This window comes from Neodiprion pinetum, chromosome 4 (assembly GCF_021155775.2).
Source record: "Neodiprion pinetum isolate iyNeoPine1 chromosome 4, iyNeoPine1.2, whole genome shotgun sequence".
Taxonomy (NCBI): domain Eukaryota; kingdom Metazoa; phylum Arthropoda; class Insecta; order Hymenoptera; family Diprionidae; genus Neodiprion; species Neodiprion pinetum.
Window position 1 is genome coordinate 40247174 of NC_060235.2, and position 26284 is coordinate 40273457.

General features: G+C 40.2%; 5 protein-coding genes across 11 annotated transcripts in view; 1 reads left to right on the forward strand and 4 right to left on the reverse strand.

Annotated features, from left to right (window-relative positions):
* Nucleotides 1-538: 538 nt before the first annotated feature.
* On the reverse strand, nucleotides 539-2276 carry LOC124217342 (uncharacterized). The gene is made up of 2 exons (XM_046622754.2): nucleotides 1877-2276; nucleotides 539-912 (listed from the first exon to the last, which is right to left on the reverse strand). Exons 1-2 carry the CDS (start codon nucleotides 2250-2252, stop codon nucleotides 539-541), a joined length of 750 nt encoding a protein of 249 aa, XP_046478710.1. The 5' UTR covers nucleotides 2253-2276.
* Nucleotides 2277-3452: 1176 nt separating this feature from the next.
* On the reverse strand, nucleotides 3453-6103 carry LOC124216885 (48 related 2). 2 transcript variants are annotated; one of them, XM_046621957.2, is made up of 5 exons: nucleotides 5759-6103; nucleotides 5056-5282; nucleotides 4638-4806; nucleotides 4311-4519; nucleotides 3453-4127 (listed from the first exon to the last, which is right to left on the reverse strand). In XM_046621957.2, the coding sequence occupies exons 1-5, from the start codon at nucleotides 5878-5880 to the stop codon at nucleotides 4021-4023; spliced, it is 834 nt and encodes a 277-aa protein (XP_046477913.1). In that variant the 5' UTR covers nucleotides 5881-6103; the 3' UTR covers nucleotides 3453-4020. The 2 variants fall into 2 exon arrangements, with proteins under 2 accessions (XP_046477913.1, XP_046477912.1); XM_046621956.2 differs by having other exon boundaries at nucleotides 3564-4127; nucleotides 4311-4522.
* A 5048-nt stretch (nucleotides 6104-11151) lies between these two features.
* Nucleotides 11152-23905, reverse strand: LOC124217810 (tripartite motif-containing protein 2-like). Of its 3 annotated transcripts, none has more exons than XM_046623879.2 (11): nucleotides 20382-20476; nucleotides 19596-19841; nucleotides 19365-19504; nucleotides 18986-19290; nucleotides 18801-18920; nucleotides 18513-18734; nucleotides 14676-14830; nucleotides 14233-14462; nucleotides 12552-12898; nucleotides 12310-12377; nucleotides 11152-12226 (listed from the first exon to the last, which is right to left on the reverse strand). In XM_046623879.2, exons 2-11 carry the CDS (start codon nucleotides 19838-19840, stop codon nucleotides 12004-12006), a joined length of 2055 nt encoding a protein of 684 aa, XP_046479835.1. In that variant the 5' UTR covers nucleotide 19841; nucleotides 20382-20476; the 3' UTR covers nucleotides 11152-12003. The 3 variants fall into 3 exon arrangements, with proteins under 3 accessions (XP_046479835.1, XP_046479834.1, XP_046479836.1); XM_046623878.2 differs by lacking the exon at nucleotides 20382-20476 and adding an exon at nucleotides 23395-23905 and having other exon boundaries at nucleotides 11153-12226; XM_046623880.2 differs by having other exon boundaries at nucleotides 11153-12226; nucleotides 19596-19857; nucleotides 20382-20527.
* On the forward strand, nucleotides 21616-25946 carry Xxylt (Xyloside xylosyltransferase). The gene is made up of 3 exons (XM_046623885.2): nucleotides 21616-22247; nucleotides 22795-23268; nucleotides 23895-25946. The coding sequence occupies exons 1-3, from the start codon at nucleotides 21855-21857 to the stop codon at nucleotides 24099-24101; spliced, it is 1074 nt and encodes a 357-aa protein (XP_046479841.1). The 5' UTR covers nucleotides 21616-21854; the 3' UTR covers nucleotides 24102-25946.
* LOC124217809 (cordon-bleu protein-like 1) overlaps nucleotides 24610-26284 on the reverse strand; it is a 50739-nt gene continuing 49064 nt past the window's right edge. For 3 of the 4 annotated variants that reach the window (XM_046623876.2, XM_046623875.2, XM_046623877.2), the window contains one exon: nucleotides 24610-26083. In XM_046623876.2, coding sequence (XP_046479832.1) covers nucleotides 26024-26083 — 60 coding nt within the window. In that variant the 3' untranslated portion in view covers nucleotides 24610-26023. The remainder of the gene's footprint in view (nucleotides 26084-26284) is intronic. The other variant, XR_006882921.2, reaches the window with a different exon arrangement.

The following is a 26284-nucleotide window of genomic DNA, read 5'->3' on the forward strand; positions in this document are numbered from 1 at the left end:
TGTCGGAAGTTTGTGCCAGGGTAAGTATTCAAAGGTGAAATTGAGAAATGACCGGTCACTAGTACATCTAAACTACGCTTACCATACACCATATGTTATGCATAGATGAGTAATGACCTGAGGATGGAAGACGGGTCTTTCGTGCATGCCGTGAACGGGCCATTCTCGCCATTCAGTCTCATCTTTTCGAGTCGGGGCCTGATAGGTGGCTCCAACGGTGTAGAGCTTTCTGGTAACCGATCTGGTATTCATGTAGGGTGTGGTTGAGGGTCTGGTTCTTCTGCTGGTTCCTAGTTCGGCAATTCCTTCGTTTCTCCCTAGTCTCCTGGTAGCGAGAAGTCGCTGCCGTTGCCGGGGGCACGTAGCCGACGTCATGGACGTCGTTGCCGCTACCCCAGCTGTAGTCGCATTTTTCTTCGAGCTACATCGCGTAGGATTTCTTCTTGGAACCACGTCGAGAATTCTTCCGGATGGAATAGAATGAAAAGATAATAAAAAGATAAGGCGGAAAAAGATCAAGATCGTAAGTAATGCCTGCCTACTTTTTTCCTCCACTCGCTCTGGCTGCTCTGCGTGTGCGTTTAACTTTGCTGGATGGTGTGGCGGGTCGGGACTCAAAGCCACCACTGCTGCTAGCGCTACCACAGCTACTGACGCTACTGCCGCTGCTTGTGCTGCTGCTGCTACTGCTGCTACCAGTCGTTGTCGTAGTCGTGGCCGTCGTTGTCTCAACTGAGCTTCCGTTCGAGTTGTTCGGGGCTGCGTCGGCTTCCGGGGTCCTGACAGTGAAAGTGTCGTCGTTTCCGTCGGCGCTCTCCATTCTGGGTTCTTGTTTTATAAGGACAGTTCCTGGAGGAAGTTTGTGAACTGGTACCGAGGACAGTCCCGTGGAGACCGAACCGGAGCTCAATCCTGGAAAAAAATACATGATTTGAGTCGAAATATATGAAATGGAACTTTCCAAAGAAATCTCTATAAATTGTTGAATTTTTTTTATTTTTGTCCGTCTAAATACTTGAATTTTTCTGCAACTTTATGATAAATATTTGTTAGTTTCTACTGCAAATTTCTTTACGGGATTAATTCATAAATACATACAGTAATTTTCATATTGGAAATGCAGATAAAATTTTCGTCGATAAACTTGGAATAGTAAGTTTTTACCGGCCGCGTTAAAGGATACTTATTTTGGCTATTATTAGAGCCCAAACATGGTTGCCCTAAAAAATTTTTCGGTGGCGGGGGAAACACATAGACTTGATACAAGGGTACCTCCCTGCTTGCCTAATTGCTTTCCCCGCATGGCGACTGGTCCCAACTCTTTCGATCGTGCAACAAAGTGGGCTAGCTCCAGGACTATCTCTGACCTTCGGTTTGGGCTTCAGCGGCCCCGTAATATCCCGCAGTCTATCTCTATAAAGTCTATGTGTATAGGCTCTCAATAATAGTCTATGAAATAAGTATCATATTGAAGTTACGTAAGTATGGTTATCGTAATGGATCATGCTGAGGAAAAACCGTTATTTCACCATTTTGGAATTGTCTGAAAATTAGTAAACCGTAATAAAACAAAACTCATTCATATTTCGAAATCTCAGTTCCTTCAAAATCATTGTAAAATTAAGAAGATAGTAACTTTTACCCCAATGTTTCGTTACGATAACTTCACTAACTTCAACCTCGTAAATAAGTAATATTTTGCTCGATCGGTAAGGACTGACTATACAGCATTATTCAAATAATCTTCGAAAGGAGCGAAATTTTACTCTGTCGATAAACACTGGCTAGATCATCCCCTTAAACACAATGTGTCAATAATAAAGAAAAAAATATTAAATTTCTTGAGAAAAATATTTTTATGAGTGAATGAACCTACGATCTTCGTCTTCATCCTTCTCGGTGACATTGAATTGCCTACGAAGTTCCATCTTTGATGCCTGGTCGCTGAGGTCGATCACTCGTGGTTTTTTCACTTGACCATCCGATCTGGGCCCGCGGAGTGATTCTCCAGTATTGGAAACGGGGGTCCGAGTCTCTTCGGCTTTTTGAAACGACTTTTTGAACGACTTTACCACGGCCAATGGCAGCTCACGGATGTAGTGATACCTCGCTCGTTTCGGAATACCTGCAGAATTACTGCCCTTCTTTATCACCGCTATCACGCTTATCTCGTCGTCCGAGGCCCCGGCCGACGAAGTCCTTCCTTTTCGTGGACTCTTGTTGCTCGGTTTGCTCCTGCCGTCCAAGCTCATCACGGGATCGGTGAGGAAAGTTCAATTTTCGGGGTAATACGAGTTCGCGGCGTGTCTTTGATAAAAGAAAAACTGCAATCAGTCGCTGCAATTCACATTACATACCGTCGTTTTGCAAAAATATATACGCAGATTGTCTATTCGATTTCGGCAGCACCATATTTTACAGAAAGTGACGTCACATCAATAATAAGTTCGCATTACAAATATTCGATTCGCTACTAATTATTAGTATGCAGAAGAGTCCAACCCAATGTTTTTAGCGTGATATTAAGAATTTTAAACTACCCAGGGACCCTTGCGCAGGATGCGACTAAACGAATAGACAATCGGTCCTCGCCGCAGTCATTTGTTTCGCAATACAGCATATCTTCCCAACTAGGTTAAATGTGCGATTATACAAATCCGAAGAAGCTTATAACAATCAATCAATAACTGCTCAGATCCGAACGTTTCAAGAAACACAATGAGGCTTACAACGCAGAAGTACGAGCACTTTACATCTTGTCCATGGTACGAAAACGTCAATCAGTCAGTTCGCGATGCTCGCGATTCGATGGCAGTCGGTAATTAAAAAGTACCTGAGAAAGTAGCAAGCTTATTCTCACGGCCGAGTGAAGATGAATTCCGAATCGAGTCTGAAATCGGCGAATACGAGGTGACTGACGATTAATGCTTTTTGGTTGGAAATAACACTGCAAATCGTCGCGACGTGAATACCGGCTTCGCTAAGTTATAGCCGCTCATTTGTTTTCGATCTTCATCTTGTTACCACAGCCGACGCAACTGTTGTCATTTACGCTCACGCATCTTACACCTAGAGCCCTCTAGCCGGCTACTGTGGACCCTGCAGCCGTCGACTCGTCCGCTGTGGGAAATTGAGGATGCATAATACTTCGAGAAGTGCGAAATCCCTCGGCAATACTTTGTTGCGAGCTCACTGATGTCGTCATCGACATATAGGTAGTATGGATTAGGCTCAGGCCATGCCAGTGGAATACGACCAGCTGGTAGAAAGTGATAGCCACTGGTGGCCGTCAATCTCTTTCTATTCAGGAGCGTAGCAATATGATAGAGAGAGAAAGCAATTGACCTCCACCTCGTTCTCTCTGTCTAAATCTAGCGGATACTTTTCGAAGGCCTTCATGTTGGGATTGCACAGTCCATACTAAGTATATATGTCGATGGATGTCGTTAATTTTGTTAATTTTCTTTTCTACCGTTAATACGTATAACACAGTGTCATAATACGTGATAAGATTCTTGCGCATACGAAATAAGTTATGGTTAAAACATAATTGTACCAGCTTATACTTAATTAAATTCATTTCTTATTTATTTCTTTTTCATTGTAGGTAATATAGCCTTAGCGTGCAGTACCATTTTGATTCAAGATATATACTGATATTCAAAGCACAAAATAAAAATTACTTTTATACAGCCATTTATACATACTATAAGTACAATATTGCACATGGCCTAAAATATCTGCTCCGTACAATCCTTTCAAAATGTATACATATGTAGGTATAGATGTACATCTAATACGTTGAACACTTTGAATATTACATTTCTGGCTGCGCATAAAATTATTGAGATACAACGGTGTACTTTAATTTAGGTATGCACGTATTTACTGTAAATTTACGAACTAACTACGCGATGTTTTGCATCAGAAAAATATTATTTACAACAAATAAATGACGGCTAAATAGGTACTGTTACGTGATTATCATACTTCCCCTTCATTTATGCTACGTAAACTAATTCAGTTCATATTGTCTGCGGTGAGTGCAAGCGTCGTCAGCACCGAACGACGATTTGGATTAACACCAAGGTTCTCCCAATTTATCCAAGACAGCCGCGCCGTCAAATCTACGAGGTACAATTTACGTGAGATTAGAAAATCGAGGAAATTCCTTTACTCCTCCGAAGGCTAATAAAGGAGCGAGATATACTCGACATAACAGTGACTCGAACCGATTCGAGTCGTGAAATTGGACCCAGAGCTTCGATCACCTCCAATTCGAAACGTTTCCCAAACAAATAATTCCTCACCACTGGTGTTCCATTCTGCACGTTCGCCACTTATCTCGCCTCGAAGACACCGTTCTACGTACGTGAGAGGATCGAGTCTGGCGGCAAGAACTTCCCTGAGGAGAGCGATGTAGGCGATGGCGAGGCGGAGGGTGTCGATTTTCGACAGTCTTTTCTCGTAGGGAAACGTTGGCACGTGAACTCTCAGCTCGTCGAAAGCCGAGTTGATGCTGCTAAAAATCGCAATCACATTTAGAAGTCGGCCTTCTTCCTTATCGGGCTGAAATGAAAAACGAACGAGACCGAAACCCGGAGGCAAAATTCTACTATCATGTTAGATCTTCTCACCTGAGCATCCGCTTTCGCTCCCGGATGTTCGCTGCGTGCCTCTGAATTCTGTACGGACTTCCGTTTGGATAGTAACCCTCCTCGACTCCGCCGTTCATCGGACTCATTCCGTTAATCCCGTTTATACCGTTCATATTCGTCATTCCGTTCATCTCGGCGTCGTTGTGGTCTGCGAAACAAGTTCGCGGTATTAGATAAACGAATTCAACATAATTTTGTTTAAAACTGACGTTACACTTTCTTCTCCACTGGGTTGGCTTTTGCCCTCGGAAAAAATCCACTTCTCTAAGTATTAAACCATTTCTTTCAAAACGGGCATTAAAAATATTTCCCGTTTTACCCAAGTCGTCCGCGTACCTTCCACATTGTTCAAACGCCAATGATTCACTTTGAAAATTATCTAATCAATTATGATTACCTGCACTAGACTGAACGGGCATGTGATAGTGAAGAGGTGAATGGGTGTGAGAATGTCCGTGGTTATGTTGCTGGTGTCCTGGACCAGGATGAACCACGTGCTGTTGTTGTTGTTGCTGTTGCTGTTGCTGTTGTTGCGACGAGGATCTTCCTGCGTAAACGCAAGATGGAAGCTCGGATAAATCTTCCTCGCTGATGTCGCTGCTGGGACTTACGTAATACTGAGTGCTGAAACAAGCGTTATTCAAGTCAAATATCCCGCATATAATCATAGAAGTTGCAAAATCAGCCTCGAATGAAATCTAAACTGACGGTATTCGTTCCAGAGATGTATTTTATCAATAATATAATTACTTGTAACAGGGTTAAGTTGGAATTGAACTCGACACTTGTAAAAACCAATTAGAATTAAATATCAGAGATTACTTTATGAATCTCTTGTCGGAATTAAGTTTCACACGACTTTTGAGAATCAAGGCTCATTCCGAATACTGTTCAAACGTTGCTTTTTTAATTACGAATAGTCTGAAACTTGACGTTGATCCACGGTTGGAATCAGACTTCAAAAGCGTCGTCTCGCTTGGAGAAATGGTAAAAAAAACCTGGTCTCTGATTAAGCCAAGTATCTCGATAACCGAAAAACCTGCACCTCTTCTTCAGGTAACAAATTATATCAACATTGTCGATTTTGATCCTCCTATTACCTGGAGCAAGCGACCGTGGAGTCAGCGGGTCCTCTGGTAGTTGCGGGTCCGCTTCGGTGTCGAATCCTCTGATTGCGTTCCTCGTATTCGTACTGATTCCTCCCGGGATGAGCCGACATCATGAGTGGATGGTGCTTTGCCCGTTGTTCGTCTTAATTTAAAATCCAAGCAGCGCGCAAGTCGCAAGTTTCTAAAATATTTATACACGCTATGAAGAATTCAGATCCACCGGCAGCATCCAGCGTTCCCCGAAGATCTCGCTTTCGTTTCCAATTTAGCCAGTTGTCACAATTATCCTGTTGGATTTCCGGATATCGCGGCGCGTCCTGTCCTCGAATATTAAATCACGACTATCAGCCGGATCCCCGGGGAGCCAACCTTATATACCTAGCCTCTAAACGATATCGCTCGGGGATGATCGATACCCCAGACAACTCTGGGCGGAGCCAGGCAGCGACCCTTAGGATCGGCCAATCGGGAATTCGGGAGGCTCGAAATTATACGGAAGGTACGGAGCCATTGGTTCGAGTCCGAGGGCCTTGAGGCGAGTCTCCGGTGCTCAAGCGGGTTTTTCTTTGTGCGCGTTCGCGGTGGGCGTAAGCTTTTCTACTCACACCATGCAGCTTTTCGTTCTCCTGAAGAGGAGCCATTGCGGCTCGGTTCCTAAGTGCAAGACAAGTATAGGTACGGCTAGATTTTACCACGTCGTTAAGCTTTTCGCCGAGATCCGTTTATCAAGGAGGGTTGTCGTAATAGTTAAATTGTTTTTTATTTTTCGCCGTTGGAGTCTGGTGGAAATCGATTTACACTACTTTGTAAGACGTACCCATACTGTTCTAGCTTTTGCGTGAAACTTTATACGAAGCATCTTTGTATTCGTTCCTATTGAAAGTCAGACACTCTGTTTTCTCGAAGTTGGTCTTCTCGGACGAATCTATAATGCAGGTCTTTTACAACGTTCTAAAAATATTTTCAAACATATTGTCTTACGGTATGTGGAAATTTTTACTATAACCGAATAACGCGAAGGATTCAAGAATCTTTTCTCGTTAGTGGGAGACTAAGTTGAGAAAAAAAAAGTGGAATCGTTGTGAAGTATTTTCAGGACCATTCGATCAATGAATTTTGGAAAGCTTTGGACCAAGACTTGTGATCAGGCGATTTGAATTCCTGTAAAAAGTAGATAATCACATCAGGAATATTACTGATATTGGAATTTAAGGAGTTACACCTAGTTGGTAGTCCGAAAACGGGCAAATTTTCAAGAATTTTTCATTAAGAGAAATTTTAATTTGTTGATATAAAAATTTACATACATATTGTGGTAACATTAAACTTCATCCTGATATATTTTATTTGGAAAAATAGTGATTTTTAAATCTGCTATAGGCGATTTCCGGGAGCACCTCTAAAAAAGGCGTCTTGTCGTGAGCAAGATATCTCTGAACTGGATCGTCCGAAGTAGAAAACCAAAAAGATTTAATTTATATACGTTATTATCTGGTCTTTGATCGAAGGAATAAGCAAAATATTAATTTTTAACAAAACGGCGGCTTCTCAAAAGAAAAAAACAAATAAAGAAATTCGATTTTCCATAAAGATTTTCGCCTTAGTTTGTTTATAAAATAGATAATATTTATCGATGAGAAAAAACCTTCGATCAAGGACTGAAAAATATATCCATAAAGCTTAGGTAAAAAATTGCGACTGATCAGTTAATCCGTTTCCGAGAAATCTTGCCTACCGAGTTTGAAAACATGATTTTGAGAAAAACGCGTACAAAATTTCAAAAGCTCATTCAAACGCTCCGGAACGTCTTTGAAAATTTGGGCGTAACTTGGAGAATATTCGTCGGATTGACAAGAAATTTTCTATGCGTATACTTGAATGTACGTGTACATTACGAAAATGAAAATAAACTCCTTAATCAAAACCAGACAACCGATCAGATCCTTACAAATTACCGTCAGGCAATCCGTACGATAAAAGCTACATAGCTCGGATAATTTGCTGTATGGAAGTTTGCCTGCAGTCGATTAGCAAGATATACGAATTAAAGCGGCGTCCGTCGGCCAATTGTGAGAATTGATTGTGAGCGTCAAATCGCGCGGCGATTATTATAACGAAGGTCGGAATGACAGCCTGAGAAAATCATTTACAGAGCCGTATATACGCATGGATTCGTATACGTTGGTCTCGTACGCAGTGCATGGCGTTAAACCGAGGTTCCATTCAAGGGATCTTGAATTGAATTGATGCGGGCAACCACACGCAGCTTAAATATTAGTCTTTCCTCCGGCGGTGCAGCGGGATGAACGGGTAAATCAGACATCGCTCGGCCGTGTCGGTGAATGGGCAAATATTCAAATTAGGTAGGTACCTTTACACGAGTTCCCCGGCTCCTGCCCCCGCTGACAATAAAATACTCTCCGTATGCAATTATACAAGGTGTTAATGCGCTCACAATGGAACCGGCCTGCCAACCCTTACGTACGAAGAAGATCACGCATCCCACACATTGTAGATACAGAATAAAGTGCGGTGGGATCCGTGATGATTCCCCGTCGTACACGACAAGCTTCGCTACCTTTTCACCTAATTTTTGCTCGATACAACATCCGCGGGCAATTTATTTCGAGAATTTTCAATGCGATTGCGGGATACACTGAGAGAAATTTTTAGTTCCGGTTACCGCTCAGTCCTTGACTATTTTCATTTTTTAAAATCGAAAAATATACTTCTAGGTAGATATTGAAAATTAGTTTTCTAGCTGTTACCGGAAAGTCTGGTATCCGTTACTATTCTTTCTCATTACCATCACTGTTGCTATATTTTCTTGTAACTGTTGCGAAAATTTAACGATTGTGCAACGATAAATTGACGTTAAAGCCTTGTTTAACTAAAAGAGTAGAGTAAACCTCAAAAACTGATTTTGCGTTGCAATTACCAAAAACAGATCGACGATAGGGCAAAATGTTTAGGCGTACCTCGTCTTCGTAATTCCAACAATATTCAAACAGTTTTTTCAACGATACCTGTTTTACTCAATTTTTTTAGTTACTGTGAAAAATGAAATTTTTCTCAGTGTATTTTTGAAGAGCCTGAAACGGAGTTTTAGGCCTCGTTTGGATGTGAAGAAAATTTCGACGTTTTATAGGCTTGTAACAATATTACTTATATTAGACCTTCCGGGATAGGGAAACACTGAATAATAAAAGATCACATATTTTAATCTCACAACTGCGCGTAAGTCTGAGGATCTGGAGGGTGTAAATGAGATTTAAATTCGATTCGGTTAATCCGAACTATAATACAAAGAAATAAAGGGTTGAGAAAGGTTCAAGGAAGTCCTAAAATCTCGACTCTGGAAATTTGCGATGGAATAGCAGGAAGTTTCATGAAGATAAATGCTCGTTCAGTATATTTCTGATTTCGGTGAAGTTGAACCGATGCTATCAGATTTTTGAAAAAAATTCCAGATGACTCAAAGCATGGATTCATATTGTCTACATTCGATGTACAAAACCTTTTAAATCACTTGATCCCGACTCTTTATTAGACGTTTGATCGAGGATGTTAAGTGTAATTTTCTGTGAAAGAATCACCCTGTATTAAATTTAAAAAAAAATACCAGCAATCGGTCGACTCCCTTTACCAAATCCAATTGTTCGTAAAAATCTAAAAATCTGCTGATCAAATCAGCTTTTAGCCACATTCTACGTATAAATGTTACGCCTACATGCATCTGGTGCAACCGTGTCTCTCCATACCATAAATACGTGCCTATCCTGTGTAGTTTTCGGGATAAATGCATAAGTCCTATTTCGGATCGCCACCCGTCGGTCGCGTGTCGTCACTCGTCATCGCATGCGACGCGGTTGTATGTATACTTATGGCGCAGAGGGTGACGTGGTATGGTCCACCCTGTCTTGTAGTTTGTATGGATATTCAGGCCGCCCCATTTTAATCGTTATGTACAGTCGAACACCCCCGAAGTTGATTGCCAGGATGCAATAATTTTCGGATCGAGGTTCGCGCTCTTCTTCGATCCAATTAAATGTACTGATCGGCAACGATTTTTACCAAATAAGAAATGGAATCATGAATAACGTAAATAGACAAGAAGTTAATTTGTCAAAATTGATGGGGTACATTCACTTGTTGAAATTGCAAATCATTTTGGAAAGCAGTCACTCTAAAACCGTTTGAAATCATTCAAAATCACTTGAAATCACTTAAAATCACGTTTAATCGTTTAAAATCGCGTGAAATTTTGTGAAATCACAAAAAATCACACGTATATTCACTTGTTGAAATCACTTGGAATTGGTTGAAATCGCATGAAATTGTATGAAGGTTTTTTAAAATTGCTTGAAATCATTGAAATCATGCAATCGTTTGTCACTCAATCTACGAGTGAATACCCCCTCGGTCAAAGTATCAAAGTTTGTTCAAGAAACATCGTACAGCGATTGTTTCGAATTTCTCATTGGTGTTGAAGAAATTCCTTTCTTTTTTTGCCCTGATTTTTTCCGGAAATTTTGGTGATTAAGAACGTAGAATTTACGAATAAAATCATGATTAAATTAAATTAGCTCTAGTTTTTTTGTTATTCTAGTACTGTAAGGAGGGGGACGGTTTCTAATATCATATAATCATGATCTCTTTCGTTAATTATTCTTCAAACTATTTTTTATCGCTAAGCTATGTAACATTTTTTTGATAAGCTTTACATATTAGACAAAAAAAAAAAAAATCGAATTTTTCATCTAAATACTTCTTTTGTTTATTCACGTATGAAAATGTCGATAAAATAAATAATTAGAGTCCCAGTTTCGAAAAACTACGCTTACTCTTAGGGTCGTTGACATCAAATCTTACCAAGACCGCACTTAAATATCAAGGGCAACAAAACCACCGTTGACCAGTGTCTTTAACGTGGGTGAAAATTTGAATAGGAAAATTTCCTAAAGTCTGAAATATTCTTGAACGCGATATTCCGATTTTCCAACACATTTGCATGCGAAAGTATGCGCCACCGGGGTGAAACGGGTCCGTCCCTCCCCGTGTCCGTCACCCGGGTAATAGAGATTTCACGCCGCGGGCCCCTCTCCAGTTCTCACAGTCGGGGTCCCCGGGTCGCCGTTTAAGAATTGGCCTGGTTGAAAGGCTGGTTCGGTTCCCGGTCCCTTTGGGCCGAGGCATAATTTCTCCCTCGATGAAGAACCGCCCCGGCGCGTGCCCCTAAGTATCTGTTTATAGTCACTGGGGATCAATTTGTTTGCCAAATTATTTATTGGTCAAATATGCTTACGAGGTTACACGAGTGGTTGCGGACAAACGGGATGTATAATGCCTGTACCGGAATATCTATTTACTCCTTTTATTTTTCTTTATAACGCTGCGGTGCAATCATCATGCGGTCGCGATTTGCGGGAAAGGTAAACATTCCAAGCCCCTCGATGATTTTTTTTTTTATCAAACTCGGAGTACGTGAGATAAATTATCGATTTTACGTGAGGGAATATCAAAATATGTTGAGTTTGATTTATTTTGTGATATTTTTTGATTATAACAAATTAAAATACTATGTTTATTTATACCTAAACGTTTAAGTAAACATGTGACAGATAATGACAGACACCATGTGATGAAATGATTAAAAAAAAAATGTGTTATTCTATTTAGTTGCCATTATTCACAAACGTTGGAGAAAATAAAAGTTTTTATTCTTTGTTGATGGATGTGGGGCATTTTATAGGTAATCGAACTGACCAAGACCTTCTCAAAACGTATGATATTGAATCCTTGTCAACAGGTTTTTTCTTTTTAGCTAATAACAGTACCTGTATGTGATTTCTTGCAGATTTTTATTCGATAACGTTTACAGTTGATAAAATATATACAAAAACTAAGAATGTCCGAGTTTCAATTGACAATGAGTATAATTCTTAAATTAAAACTCACTTAAAACTGAAACTCTCACGTCCTGTACATTACTCTGTGCGGGCTACACTTTTTGAATTATACTTAATTGTTTAATATATTTTATAAAATGCCAACTTTTAAACGTTTTCGAAGAATAATTTTGAATATAATCACAGATACTATCATTGTCTGAAAAAAAAAACAAAAAAACATTTTACGAAGCGTGAACCGGTTTGGCGAGGTAGATTACACGTGTACGGAATGCACCATATCCCATACGTGTAATACGAATCAGTCGCAGTGCGGTGTCGATATTTTTAAAATACTTGAATGGTATAATTCTTGCTGTCCGCGACGACAATTTCGCAATTATCTTTGACGAAGATGCCCGAAACCCAGCCAAACTGGCCCTCCTTCGTTCCCTTGGATCCCAAAACTCTTAGCAGTTCACCTGTGGCTGTAAATATCTGAACTCTCCCATTACCGGAATCGCCGACGATCACGTTTCCCTTCGGGTCCAGCGTCACTGTCTCCGGAGATCTGCAGTCATAATTTAAATCGGCATTTATTCTCGGAGTTCGTTCACAGAAGGTTGCCAATTTTATTATCAATTTAATACTAACCTCAGCAGCCCTCTATGCGTTCCTGGAGTTCCAATGGTGCGAAGAAGGTTCGCGGCGTGGTCGAATATCTGGATAAATTACGATTTGGATAAAGTTTACGAGTCCCGAGTTAAAACGACTCAAAAAAGAAATCCTAATGTCCAAATACCATCCACTTCCAAACCTCGCAATTTCAAAACCATTAGAATAATAATCTATACGTTAGAAGTAGGATGTACGAAAAGTTTCCACACAAGCGTCACCTTTATTTTGTGATTCCCACAATCAGCGACGACGATCACAGTTTCCGAAACTGCGACGGCTGTGGGCTGATTGAAGTGCGTAGCGTTATTCGTGATTTCCACCCCAGCTTTGGTCAGGACGGTTTCAGCGTTCCCGGTCGGTCCGATGGTCGCGAAGGTCGCACCGTCGGGTGTCAAGATATGGATTCGGTCGTTTCCCGTGTCCGCAACGTAGAGTAGATTCCTCGAGGGGTGAGCCGCGATTCCCTCAGGACTACGGAGCTGCCCGTCGCCTTGACCCTTCGTGCACAGTCGCCGGAGAAGCGTTCCCTTGCTGTTGAACACGTGGATGCAGTGCTTCCACTTGTCTGTCGATCGAAATGACAATTACGAAATTAGATCAGTGGATGGAACACAGCTAAAAGTCCAAAACATTCATGAACTCCTCGTCAAATTGCGGCTGCTTTTCCTTGACCCTTTAATTCACGCTGCGACGCTCAGCGTCCCACCTTTTTTTTTTTTTTTTTGCAGCTTTTTACTTATTAAACTATTTATTTGGTAACAACTGCAGAGTTTTTTGGTACCACATGGGCCCTGAAATATTTTTAAGTCTAAAAAAAATATCAAATTCATTTATTTATTTATTGACAAAATAGCACGTGTCAACGAATGGTCGAAATTCGTACTTTTTGACGAAAAATAGCATTTTCTGCTAATCTACCGTGAAAATCTGAATGCGAATTTTTACACAAACTTAATGCACGCCAAAAAATGTATCTTCGGGTTGGTTTTTTTAGTCCGCCATATTGGATCCGCCGTTTTAAATTTTCAAATTTCGAGTTCAGATTCGTAATCAGCGACCCCATAAGCCCATGTATGCAAAATTTCAAGTGAATCGCATGTAAGGAACAATGTATGCATGAAAAGGTTAAGCATATAATCGTTGGTAAACATTATAGCTTGCAGGACGGAAAAACAGTGTCAGGAACTGTTTCTGTGATCATATGTTGTCTGCGAGACAGTCTCAGCAAATCTGTAGATTTTCATCAAACTGAATAAGATACAAGTCAGCCGAAACGTTATCCAACCATTTGGGTTATTTGTTATTTCCATGATGCGCACTATAGGGATTCCTAATTGTAAGCAAATCAGAGTACAAGTCCACCCTAAGCAGCTCCGATACACTACTCCGATGCTGTTTTGTTAGCACGGGGATGATGGGTGCGCTCCGAAACTAGCTGCCAGCGCTAAAAACTCCCTAGGACAGAGTCAGAGCTACTTACGACCTCGGCAGTGCAAAAGAGACAAAAGATTATTGACAGTCTTGGAGTTAATTTCGGAACGCGGCTGACGTCGTTCCGGAGAAACTCTGAACTGCTCAGAGTGGTCTCGTACCCTGATTTGCCTATACTTAGGGGTCCCTATGGGGCGCATCGTGGCAATAACCTGGTATACTGTTATTGTTTTCCAAGTTCCCGACTATAGTTGAAAAAGCTTGTGAAAATGGATTCTACGAGAAGAAGATATCGGGCCCCATCGGTCGCAAAAATACTCACAATGTGAGGCGAGTAACTCTTTTAATTTTTGGTGAAATTTCCGGTTTCCTAGATTTCTGAAATGACTTTCTCTCTTTCTTTACTCCGTACTTCTTACATCTTTTTTACTTTCAGTTTGTATCGTGTAGCTTGATGAATATACTTACCAGTGACGAAAAGCTCTTCGAAGTCTTCGAGGAAGGCGACACCCTGGGGAGACATCATACCCTCATGCTGTATGCGTCTGTGTACTCGGTACTTCTTGTCGAGGACCAAAACTTGCCGAGTGCCCGGACAGGCCACTAGGAAATGTTTTTTCCAGGGGTCCATAGTGATCCCTGAAGGTCTCTGAACTATTCCCCGGCCAGCTACGATCCTCGGTGTAAAAGTTTTGCTCCTGTTTTCGAGGGTAATGTTTTATTTCTGTTGATCCCTCATTGTAGATTCACAAAGCTTGAAATCGTACAACTAATAAACAATATTTTGGGCACGGAGTATAAGAATGGTGCTAAAGCAAGCCATTTTTTGCACGTATCTTGGAGTAAAATTCATTCCGTTTACTAATTTTGGATCGTTATTTAACAGTTGAAAGACTCTATTCACTACAGACCTGTAATAAAACTGAGCAGTTTCCTCCGACGTGGCAAAATTTATCCTCTGCTTTTCGTCTTGATCGTCCAGAGAATCACTAATCTCTGGCTGCCAGTAAGCAACCGCTGTCATGAGTTCGCTTGCTCGTCGATGAAGGGCCAAGAATGTTTTGACCTGAAAATAAGCGTCGAACAGTAAGTTTCAAAAACTAGCATGAATTTTTGGAATGAAAACAATAAAACTTCTTCGCTTTTTGTGACATCGCTTATAAGCTCAATTCCTGAATAATCTTTCGTCGCAAAAATTCCCCGACAAACGAGCATTGCGCAATATTCGAAAAGCTGCATAAGTATCTATAGGTATATCTTGTTTGTTTTTCAATCCGCGACGTGCATATCAATTATAACAACGGAAACAAACGGCATTCGGTTTCTAACAGAGGTGTAATTTTATCGGGTAACGGGGGCACGTGATTGCGCGTAGACGAGTCGCGAGAAGGCAAAACGAAAGCAAACCACCGTCAAGCCTATTTTCGGTACACGTGCAGCATCCCCGGTTGGATTTCGGGCGCCGATCTGCCCCCGATGGACGTCGTTCCACCCCCGACGGCCAGCGCACGCGTCGCCACGCGACCCGCTCCTCGAAGGGGGGAAGAACACTCGGGAACACGCGGATCTTCTCTGTCCTCGATTGCCCGCAATTTAGTGCCGCATCAACGCATTCGAAACGCACTCCGCAGCGCTCCTAGGTACACATAACCGACCGCAGTATCTATCCATCCTCGAGAACGGCATGTGTCACTTCCATTCCAAAGTTAGCCGTATTGCACATTCGCTCGATTGGCAAACCACCGATATTTATCGCTCGTGCAGAAAGCTGCCGATGGTCGAACAACATTAAAGTACCGGACCCGACTATCGTCATATCCTGCAAAATACTGGGAAGCCTGAAAAAAGTTCATTCAAAAAATTTCCGTATATACTTGTCACTCAGAAAATTTGAAAATTACTAAAATAAAATTCTTTGATTATTTTCAAAGGATGGTAAACAATTGTATTTCAATTTAATTCAACCTTATCAAAGCGTAAAATTTCTAAAATCTAACCATATTGGGCGTTTTCCGTGAAACTCACTACTCAACGCCAGTCAATAGGCAACCGAAGCTACATTTAGAATACCTTGGTTGCCTATCTACAGGCGTTAAGTAAAAAAAGAAAATAATTCGAATTTGTTACACGTTTCTTTATTTACCGATGTTGATCGGCGAGATGAACAAAAAAACTCCCTGTACAATTGAATCTTGTTCCTTTTTTCGCTTCCAACACGAAATCTCGCAGAGAATCGTGGATCATTCGAAAACAATCTGTTACACCCGTATGGGTATAAGAAGTCGGTTAAAGAGTAGAATGGCGCTGACTGCTACACGAGTGGGGTTGTTACTTGCTGCAGCAAACATAGGTATTAGAAGCCAAACGACATGCGAGTTAGTTACAGGTCAGTTCATTTTCCCAGGGGCCCCGAACACGCGGCTAATGCGCAGGGGAGGCCCTCGACGCAATATGTCACTGTGGCTAATTTTGGGGCATAACCGGCCCGGACCCGATCTAAGCATAGTCGCACCGCTTTCAATTACCCATCCGAATGATTACTCGTTATCGCGTTTTCCGTCGACGCGCAAAAGGAGTACCACGAAATGGTTTCTGCCTAGGTAAGTGCTCGCTACTTGCGAGTTAAACAAGGCGTTCGGTACTGCGGATGGGATGATAAGAAAGAGTAATCGTAAAATCTGCAATTCTCCTAAAGGCACTCATGATAATGACGATACAGATCCTATGATGGTATCAGCGATCATTTCAAACGATTTGTCAACAAAGCGATGGCCGATTTTTTTCTCGTGGGATTTGTCATTCAAATGGTAACACTGGAAACTTTTTTCAACCACTGTGTACACTCCAACCTCGAGAATATAAGTGTGTTTAACAATTCCGGACCTCTGTTTATGTTCAAGAATATATACCTGTGTATTTTTCATCGTCCATGATTCATAATTACTGTTTACTTCCTGTTTTAGTATTTATCACACTTGTGATTTTCGCTTCGTAAATGATTTTCTAAAAATGAGGATAAAAATATATGACATGTGCAGTAATACAAGTTAACAGAAAGCGTGGATTGTGGTTGACTTTATGCGTTGCCTTCCGAAATGTGTGGACTGGATACACCGATTGCGGATGTTTCTGTGTGAGAAGTGTGCGGATGACGTGAATTATTAGAGCGTTCTGCGGAGAGTTTGAGGGGGGGGGGGGGGGGGGGAGCAGTTCAGGGTGTGGCCTAGACAGAGGTGAGGGCGTGCCACTGAAGGAGCCCGAGGAGCGAAAGTAAATTGATTTGTTATGGAATCCCGTGAAGCGGCAGTGAGCTTTTATTCGCAGAGCTAAAATATGCGTAAAAATACTACACGCATACACTAACGTTGACATAGAATTTTACAGTATTTAATTCATGCTGTATAATAGTTAGCTTGATAACAAAGGAAACATTAATAGGCTGTTGAAAGTCTCAAAAATCATTGCGTAAAAGGAAACTTGGTCAGGCATTTAATTCTGAATTCGTTTTTTGGATCAGGAATTTGAATGATGCTAAAAATGAGAAAAGATCATTGGGAAAAGCGCAGGATACGAAAGTGGCAGGCTCGTTATCCATATTGTTTCACAATTTGAACAAAGAGTCAAGCTTGCTTCATTTAACACAAATCGAACTATTATAAGCTTTGTAAAATCAGCATAAATTTGTACAAAGTAAATAAGTTCATTGATTCAAGTAAAAATTTGTGTGCAGCAGATGAATTATTTAGTATATTCTCTCGCGACAAAAGTTTAGTAATTAGTCCTAGCCCTTAATTTTGTTGGTGGTAAAAATGGTGTCTTATCGCCAAGAGAAATCTTTATTTAATGCGGTTACCATTTCCGTTTTTCGTTATAATCGGAAAATATAGTTTTTTGGTAGAAAATAAAAATGCGTTTCGCAGCGGCAACCTGAAAATCAAGTCCGAATTATCATTCCTTATGACGATCGTTACTCAGACCATATTAACTCGTCATTTTAGCGATACTCATTTTACTAAAATTTTCTCCCAACTGTACAAAGAACGTAATCATTCCCAGTGAAAACCCCTGTCGCGACTCAAAAATATCTTAAAAACGGTATCGAAGGGTGGTTCGCGGGATTGTCTGGCTTTGCTGCCACCAGCAGCTTGCGCGCGTCCTTTTGCACACAGTAGTAATGGCCTGTCACTGCCAGACGCGACGAGCCATCGCGTTCCGAAAGGGATGCTGGGTAGGCGTTCCGCGCCCGTAGAAACGGAGATACTCGAGTCGCACGTGCGCGTGTATACGGAAACCGGGTGTGTAGGTGAATGGCTGCTGCGTTTAACTACAGGTATCCGCATGTGTAACCGACCTGGTCTCGGTGTATAAGCTTCGTTCCCGGCGTTCACCGCTGATCAATAACGCCGCATTCCTCGGCCCGGTTGCTCAACCTTATACATATGTATATCGAAGGTCATGCGCACCTTGCCAAGGAGTTTGTCAAATTTCACGAAACGAGAACTCTGTTCGCAGATTTTACGCCGTGAACATAGTCCAACTGACCTTCAAAATCGTTTCATCGACAGAAGCTGTTCGCAGTTCCGTCTTTTAATATCCTAGCACGTAACTAATTTGTAGCCACTTTTACCATCGTGCGATTGCAGTATCGGTTATGAAGTTTTATCACATTATCACGAAGTATCTCAGTTATAGCTTTCCAGGAATTTTCATCCTCAGTGTTCGATATTCGTTAATAATTTATGGCTCACCTTCTCCTGATTGTCGGCGAGAGTGTCGAACTTGAAGCATTGATAAGCATCGACCTCCTCCTTTGTTCTGATTATCTTCCCTTTGAGCTCCTCAGCGAGATGTTCACCCTTTCTGGCGGATTCCTGGACTTGCTGTATTCTCTCTTCGCGCTCCTGCCGCAGTTCTCCGATTCGCAACTCGATGTCACGATCAATGTATTCCATCAGCTGATCAACCCTTGTCTGTAAAAATGGTTAAATCGATTATTTCAAGCAGCCCAATTACCGCGTCACCGTTCGTTCACTCACCTTGTAATCTTGAATCCTGTGTTGAAAGCGATCCGTCGTGTTACTGAGCTGCTCTGTGATGTTGCCGAGTTGCTCTTTGAGGTCGTCCATATGGGCGACCCAGCAAACACTGCAAAATATCTGGAAAAAGGATCGACGTTAAGCTAGTTGCGCTTTCAGGAGAACGGAGCCCTGCGATCACTCACCTGTTTGCAGTGTTTGCATCTATTTTCTCTCGTGCACGCTGTCTCGCATTTAACGCACCGGATTTCCTGGACCACAGGCTCCGGCATAGACATCAGTGAAGACGGTCCCTGGACGAGGGAAGATGGCTGATCTACGCAGGGCGCAAAGGTCACAACAGGACTCGAGAAGACCAAGTGTTCCAGACTCTCGCCACCAACGTTTCCCATCACTCGCAGAAGATTCTCGATGTACAGGTTCGTTGGAAGGTCACGAGGCACCGATTCGACCACCGTCAACTTGCAAAGCGGGCACTTGATCGTTCTTCCTGTAGGGAATACCATCATACTCAATCATAAAGTTTACGCCGATTAAAGAGTCTGTCGCAATAGTGCCGCCCACCATCGTTTCCCGAGTAGTTAAGCTGCTCCTCCAAGCATTCGAGGCAGAAGGTGTGCTGGCACGGCATCATGCGTGGTGTACGAAGTCGTTCGAGGCAAATGGGACACTGTAGTAGGTCCTCGATCGCCCCAAGGGAAGTTCTGGAATGGTTTAGGAGCATAAGAGAGGTGCAAAGTACGTAGAGATCATTGCGCGTTTTTCGTTAACTTTATAAGCTGTGAGTGTCCGAACCCGTGAGATTTCCTTGAATCGTTGTTCCTGAGTTCCACCGTCGGTTGTTCAATGGCGGATTGACTGGAGTTGAAAACTGGCCGGGACTTGGATGCCTTGGGATCGGGACCCAGGATGAAGTCCGCTGGGAGTTCCGTCATTTCCTGCATTATAGCGCTGGACTCTTCGTGGTTTTCGACCGGTCGAGGATTTGTCGAATCGTGAGAAAGTGGCCTCTTGAATACCGACTTCCACTTCGAAGTCATTCTGGAAACGCCAATCTCTATATCAGATCAAAAACAACAGTACTTGCCAGTAGTCAGCACCACCTCAATCTTATCAATTATGAATTGATTCGGTATCAAGTTATTATCGAAGAAGCATTTTTTCACGTCAACGCGACGAAATGAGAGGCACAATAAACATAATTTAGTATGATGCATTTGTATACTCTGTGACATGCGATAAAATGTGTGAAAAAATTTAGCTGGGTGTTATCCGTACGTACTTTGAATATAATTGATTGTAAATCGTACTGAATTCCTGACTAAGTACTAGGTCAAACCGTATTATGGAAGACCAGAAAAATAAAATATGATAAGGTACGTTTTTTTTTTTAGAGTATTTTTGTAATCTCTCAAATCGCGCTACCTGCACTCCAAAAATTACGATACGATCCATTTATGGTTTTTGAAGATATACAATCCCAACTCAGAAAGTATAAAAAAGCCAATGTTTTTTCTTCCATTGGCGAAAATGCAGGAATCTCAAATCGGAATGGAATCGTAAAGTTTAAATTAATCTTACCCGGGATTATTGGCCGCTGTCGGCCACGGGGCGTCTTTTACAGTCGATTTTAATGTACAGCAATAAGGTGAATGTATTACTGTACTGATCCAAAAGTTCTTTCGACGCGGAGGCTACTGCTGATATCTCGATAAGCTAGATGTGATGAAAGACCGTCGAAATAACGGGACTGATTGTAACGTCAAAGGAAACGATATTTTCACCACGATAACAACGTTATCAAGTACACTTATATCCACTAATCAGAAGATAACTTAAGAAAAAGTTGCTGTCTGTGTACAAGCCAAGTTATCAGATCCAATAATCGATCGTATCACCATACTTTGAGTGTCAGCAACACTTTATACTTGAAAATGCTTTTCGTGTAATTACCAAACGGGTTTACAAGTGCATGCACACACCATATATAGCGAACGCGCGTGTCAACGCGGTTATATCGGAATATGCGACTTTCGTTTATCAAACAGAATCAAATGCTGCAGTTTAATTCAGTACAGATTTCTTGCGTCAGTCGGTAGATTTAAAAATACAAAGTATATTTGTGTTTGAGATTTTTATATGAAACTGGCTTCGTGATCAAGCAATCGAATTATCGTGGACAGTCGAAGCTTCACAGCAAATTTTGAATTAAAGAAATCTCGAGACTTCCCGCGTCTGAAATTTAATTAATTATTAACTTGCGTGTAAGATTTCAGGTATTTCGGTAGTCGATATCTCTTGATTACAGCGCGTGCAGTGTTAGAGCCATTCGAGTTATTTGTGAATTCAATATTATTAAGGAACAAGCTGCTTTCACAAACTAATAATATTGATCCTAATAAACGATCTGAGCAAACATTTTATGAAAAGGTAGCAAAAAAGTTTCGAATTTCTCTGTTAAAAAATCAATTTGGTTTTTTTGAATTACCTTATAATATTGTAAATACACTTTCTTCTTTACGCGGAACAAAATACCAACAAAAATTATAGATCCTTCTGTGATAAAGGGTGCGTTTTACTTCCTAATCTTCGAAAATGTTAGAACAAAGCTACTGATTGGCTGATTCTTATAATACTGATCAATCAGACGAGTCTATCGGTTCTTTCGTTCTCAAAGTGTGCCAAATAACACACATTCAATATCGCTAGGAACGGGAAGGAATTCGAAATTCTTTCAAACTCTCTCGAAGTTCGAGATAAATCGAAAAGCGATAGAATCGATCTTAAACCAGACTCGACGCTCGAACGGTTTGACGTGTCGCCATGTTTGTTTTTCGGTCAGCGGATTGAAAATAATAGAATGTAAGCGATGAGGAGAGGAGCCTATTAACGTATGCAGTTGGAATAAAGTCTGCGATTATCCGTGGCTAATTACCGCGCGATGGTAGTGGAAATAAGGACGTTCATAAATGCATCCTCGCGGGGTGAAATTCGCGTGTGATCTGCGTGTAATAAACACGTACAATTAATGCCAAGCTTGGATTTGGTGGTTAAATGGGTTTGCTACACAAAGTGCTAGTGAATCTGACAGTTCTCGCCGTATTCCTGATAGTCTTTTATTGCTTCCAAACGCCGAGTTCCGCCCCAGCGACATTTTATCGCAATACAGAACCCAGAAATGAACTTGCAAAAACACCGAACGTTTCGTCCGCCGTAGCCCTCGCATCTCGGAAGGAAATAAATGACGAGTACTATAATGTGTGGTGCATATTCACAAAGGTTACGTCAAACTCTCCCCTGAGGAGGAAATTCAAAATATTTACCGCCTCTATGCTCAAACTGACCTCCGTCAACCTCGCTTTTCACGTCATCAGCGATCCAGCTAGTCGCGAAATCGCTGAACCCCTTATTCGGGGAGTCATCGCCACGTCTGGAAAATCTATGAAAGTATGTACTTTTAAGGATGAATAGGATCGACAGTCCGCATCAAAATTCAAGAAAATAGAAAGAACCGTTTGCAAAAATCTCCAGCGATTTCACCTGCGTCGTTACTAGTGATCACGAACGAAGGGAAAATTCTCACTACGCGATAGAAATTATTTTCATCAAATTCAAATAAAATCAGCTAAGATATCAAGAATTTGAGAAAAGGTTTTACTATTTTAACGTTCCAAGTGAATAAACTTTGGTGCTTTTGATCCGATTCTAATATTTTGTGGCTTATTTTGTTCACCAAGAAGACCGCCAGAAATTGCTGTAAAAAAATCTATTCCCTAGCTTTCGATTCAGACTGTTGCTGTCATTCATTCTTATATTCATTACACACATCCTCCACTTACGGAATCTTTTCATCTTTGAATTTGTATTTCAGGCAGAAATTCAAGAGTGTAACTTAAAGAGATATGAAATTTCTAGGCGCACTTACACCCCTCGAAAGTTCTATAAATTTGAGTGAACCTTGATTACCCAGTTTTAATTTGTGTAATATTTTCAGGTAACGTACTACGACGTGCATGTGCTGGCTAAACAACTGGAGGATATTGTGTCGACAATGTCGCCGTACTTCAGCAGTAACCCAGGAACCTACTACTCTGACGCGCTCTTCTTTCTTTCTCTTGGACTGCACAGGATAGCGCCAGAGAATCAAAAGAAGGCCGCCATGTTTGATGCGGATACAAAATTTCGAACAGATATCAAAGAGCTATTCGAGGAGTTTAATAAATTTGGACCTGAAGCCTTGTTCGGCCTAGCACCTGAACTGACTCCCGTCTATCGGCACGTTCTTTATTTATACAGAAGCAAAAACCCTGGCACCTTGTTCGGAGAACCTGCTTACCTAGGCGGTTTTCCAGGGTTTAATAGCGGTATGGTACTTTTCAATTTCGAAAAGTTGCGAGAATCTCTGGAGTACGATAACATACTCAGCATGGACAGCGTCGACCATATGACCCAGAAATATTACTTCAAGGTTTGTACAATCCTGACTGTTTTCACAATTACGTCAAGGTATATTCGAAATGTTTTTATATCACTTGGCATTGTGAGAAAAGCGTGGAAAGAGAATAAATTTTAGTACCTATTTTATATCGCTCACCTGCTGGGGTGTTTAATTTTTTTCCATATTGGCTCATCTTTGGGAAAAAACATTGCCACACAGTAGGGAAACATTTCGTCGGATTCTCTGAAGCAAATATTTGTCGACATGTTGAATAAATTCTTCAAGCACCTTGAACTCCACAGACATGTGCAACAAAAGTAACAAATGTTTACAACTTTCTTTTTCTATTTGATTCTACGTTAATCACTTTGCACGTTATTCAATAATCCAGTTTTGAAAAACGTTGACAAACTTGAATTATCTAATCGCAAGCAACTTGAATAGTCATTCACAGTCGAGGCACACATCTGTGAATATAACTTTCATCTGCTTTATATCTTCGTATCTACACTGATAGTGGGCCATTTTTTCTATACAAATAATAAAATTTGTAAATACATCCAAATTCCGGCTGTTCCTAATCCTTCAGGTGGTGGTGTTGTGGTAAATTTTGTTTACGTTACATTGCAAGCTTGTCTCCTAATTTCATTTTGCAGGGTCATTTGGGGGATCAGGATTTCTATACTATTCTGGGTATGGAGCGGCCTGAATTGATCCACAAGGTGGACTGTGGTTGGAACAGGCAGCTGTGCACGTGGTGGGGAGAGCATGGATACTCCGATGTGTTTGCCAACTATTCTCACTGTGATGCAAGAGTCAAACTTTGGCACGGTAATTGCAACACGGCAATTCCTGATGATTAACTGCAATGAGTCAAGCAATTTTAAATAAAATTCAATAACTATTTAAGTATTATGGCAAATGAGATAAAAGTTTGTTATTAAAAATGTATGGACGCACTAGAGATATTTTGTAAAAAAGTAAAACGTAATTATAGTTTATATTATATATATATATATATATTATACATACACACACACACAATCGACTCTGTTTTAACACTTTTTTCCCTATGCTTCATTTCCTTTCCTATATTAGTTGAGGTGTTCTTTTCAACTATCTTGCCTGGTGAAGGTAATATCTTCGTTTTTGCGATTTAAAGTTTTGGAAAATAAGTTTCATCAGGTTACATTTACGTGAATTATTCAATGTTTGATACATCATTTTTGATTAACTTTAATATGACTATCAGTTATAAGATTTATAACTTACATAAATAGATATTACATACAGTTCTTTTTTCTTGTTTTTTTTTTGTTTTCTTTTTTTTTCTTTTTTAGTTGTATACAGGCTGAAATGAAATACAGTATCAACATAATAATAAGTTTTCTTTCATCATCATCAACACAATATATTTACAGAAGATAATAGATATGTTTTAATCTTTGCTTTTTAAGGGTGCTGCCTCTTACGTTGACCTTGATCCTGTTAAATCTAATACTACATAGCAAACAATGGCATAATAAACGTGGACACAATCGTATTCATATGTAATTATTACATATAAAGACTATTTATGTGTTTCATGATAACTTCTTAAATTTACACAATGAATCTCATTAGAATCGAAGCATCGAACAAACGATAGTTGCGTAACATATAATCATAATTTCATATCGAAAAGTCTGCTGGATTCGAACATAATAAATCAATGTTTTGCGTTTACTGCCGTGTTTTACAAAGCAATTTTTTGGATTGCAAAATTACAATCGAAGTAAGTATATGCAACTGTTTTCTGTTAATGTTTAAATATAACTGGATCATCGGTTCTAACTAACTAACTACGGATAAATATATGCAATGTTTAGTATAAGTGTTAGTTAAATAATTAAATTGATTATATCACGCATTATGTACGTACGCATCGTGTGGTAATCCTTAAATTAATATATTATACATTCACCATCAATTTTATAGAATTATTGTCAAATGTAACAAAATGACGCTTTGGTAGAACTAAAAAACAAACTATATGTATATCATGTGTATATAATAATAATAGACACTTCATGTGCATGATTGTCCTTTCGTTAAATATAATGTATATAACGGCGAATGTTAATGACCATAAAATAATAACTGAAAATAATAACTCGTACTTTTTTTTAACACACTTTTTTTTCAATGCTTTTTCCCTCCTCGTTTTTCTAGTATAAGTAAATTCTGTCTGGGTACAAAGTTTTACGCTTTTACTTACGTCTTCTCAGTCGTCTTGCGAGCATTATTTTTCGAATAATATCGCTCCAAAGTATCCTATACAGAACATGACTAAATACACACCGTAAAGTAGCACCTAAAGTGGAAATAAATTCACCACACGTTAATTCAATATTAATTCAATATATATATATATATATATATATTATATATACTACGTACCTGTATATGTATATTATATACACACATGAATTCCTTTACTTTATGATACATACACGTTATATATGCAGATGGAAAGAAATGACTAGTAATCCATATATTTCGAGTTTAGTATAGCTATAATAGATTAGTTTTTGCGTTGTATTAAATGACCATATTCATTCCTTTCCATGTACCGCTTCACCTTACATCGTCCGATTGATTGACTTCGCAATTAACGCCATACTAAATTTATAGAAAATAATTATTCAAAAATAATCCAACTCTATGAAGATTTTTGAAAAATTACGTACACCTGGCTGATAATTGTGAGCATTGTAGCGTTGCAGAATGACTCGCTGGCGTTCGCTTAGCTATGTACAAATCGCGAACTTGAGCCACCACCAATGTTGGTATTCCTTCGTGAAACCTGGTCAACAAGATTATCAACGAATTATTACTCCAAGACGTAATTTACAATCGGATGAATACATGAAAATTAACGATTCTTGAAATTTAATCCGTGCAAAATAAACCCAACAGACATAATGAATGAAATGTGAGAAACCGTTGGTTTAGTCCAAGCTCATCATCTTTGATCTTGAATTAATATAACTGTACAATGATTATC

What these genes read in the sequence shown, in the direction of transcription:
- LOC124217342 (XM_046622754.2), bottom strand. Translation starts at nt 2,252, where the DNA reads ATGAGCTTGGACGGCAGGAGCAAACCGAGCAACAAGAGTCCACGAAAA. An exon ending in GAAGGATGAAGACGAAGATC is followed by an intron (nt 913 to 1,876) that starts GTAGGTTCATTC and finishes ATTTTTTTCCAG; the next exon opens with GATTGAGCTCCGGTTCGGTC.
- LOC124216885 (XM_046621956.2), bottom strand. Translation starts at nt 5,880, where the DNA reads ATGATGTCGGCTCATCCCGGGAGGAATCAGTACGAATACGAGGAACGC. An exon ending in TCCACGGTCGCTTGCTCCAG is followed by an intron (nt 5,283 to 5,758) that starts GTAATAGGAGGA and finishes CGCTTGTTTCAG; the next exon opens with CACTCAGTATTACGTAAGTC. An exon ending in TGCAGAATGGAACACCAGTG is followed by an intron (nt 4,128 to 4,310) that starts GTGAGGAATTAT and finishes TGTACCTCGTAG; the next exon opens with ATTTGACGGCGCGGCTGTCT.
- Xxylt (XM_046623885.2), top strand. Translation starts at nt 21,855, where the DNA reads ATGGGTTTGCTACACAAAGTGCTAGTGAATCTGACAGTTCTCGCCGTA. An exon ending in CGTCTGGAAAATCTATGAAA is followed by an intron (nt 22,248 to 22,794) that starts GTATGTACTTTT and finishes TAATATTTTCAG; the next exon opens with GTAACGTACTACGACGTGCA. An exon ending in CCCAGAAATATTACTTCAAG is followed by an intron (nt 23,269 to 23,894) that starts GTTTGTACAATC and finishes TTCATTTTGCAG; the next exon opens with GGTCATTTGGGGGATCAGGA.
- LOC124217810 (XM_046623878.2), bottom strand. Translation starts at nt 23,504, where the DNA reads ATGTCGACAAATATTTGCTTCAGAGAATCCGACGAAATGTTTCCCTAC. An exon ending in TAACTACTCGGGAAACGATG is followed by an intron (nt 19,291 to 19,364) that starts GTGGGCGGCACT and finishes TATTCCCTACAG; the next exon opens with GAAGAACGATCAAGTGCCCG. An exon ending in ACTGCTCAGTTTTATTACAG is followed by an intron (nt 14,463 to 14,675) that starts GTCTGTAGTGAA and finishes CCTCGAAAACAG; the next exon opens with GAGCAAAACTTTTACACCGA.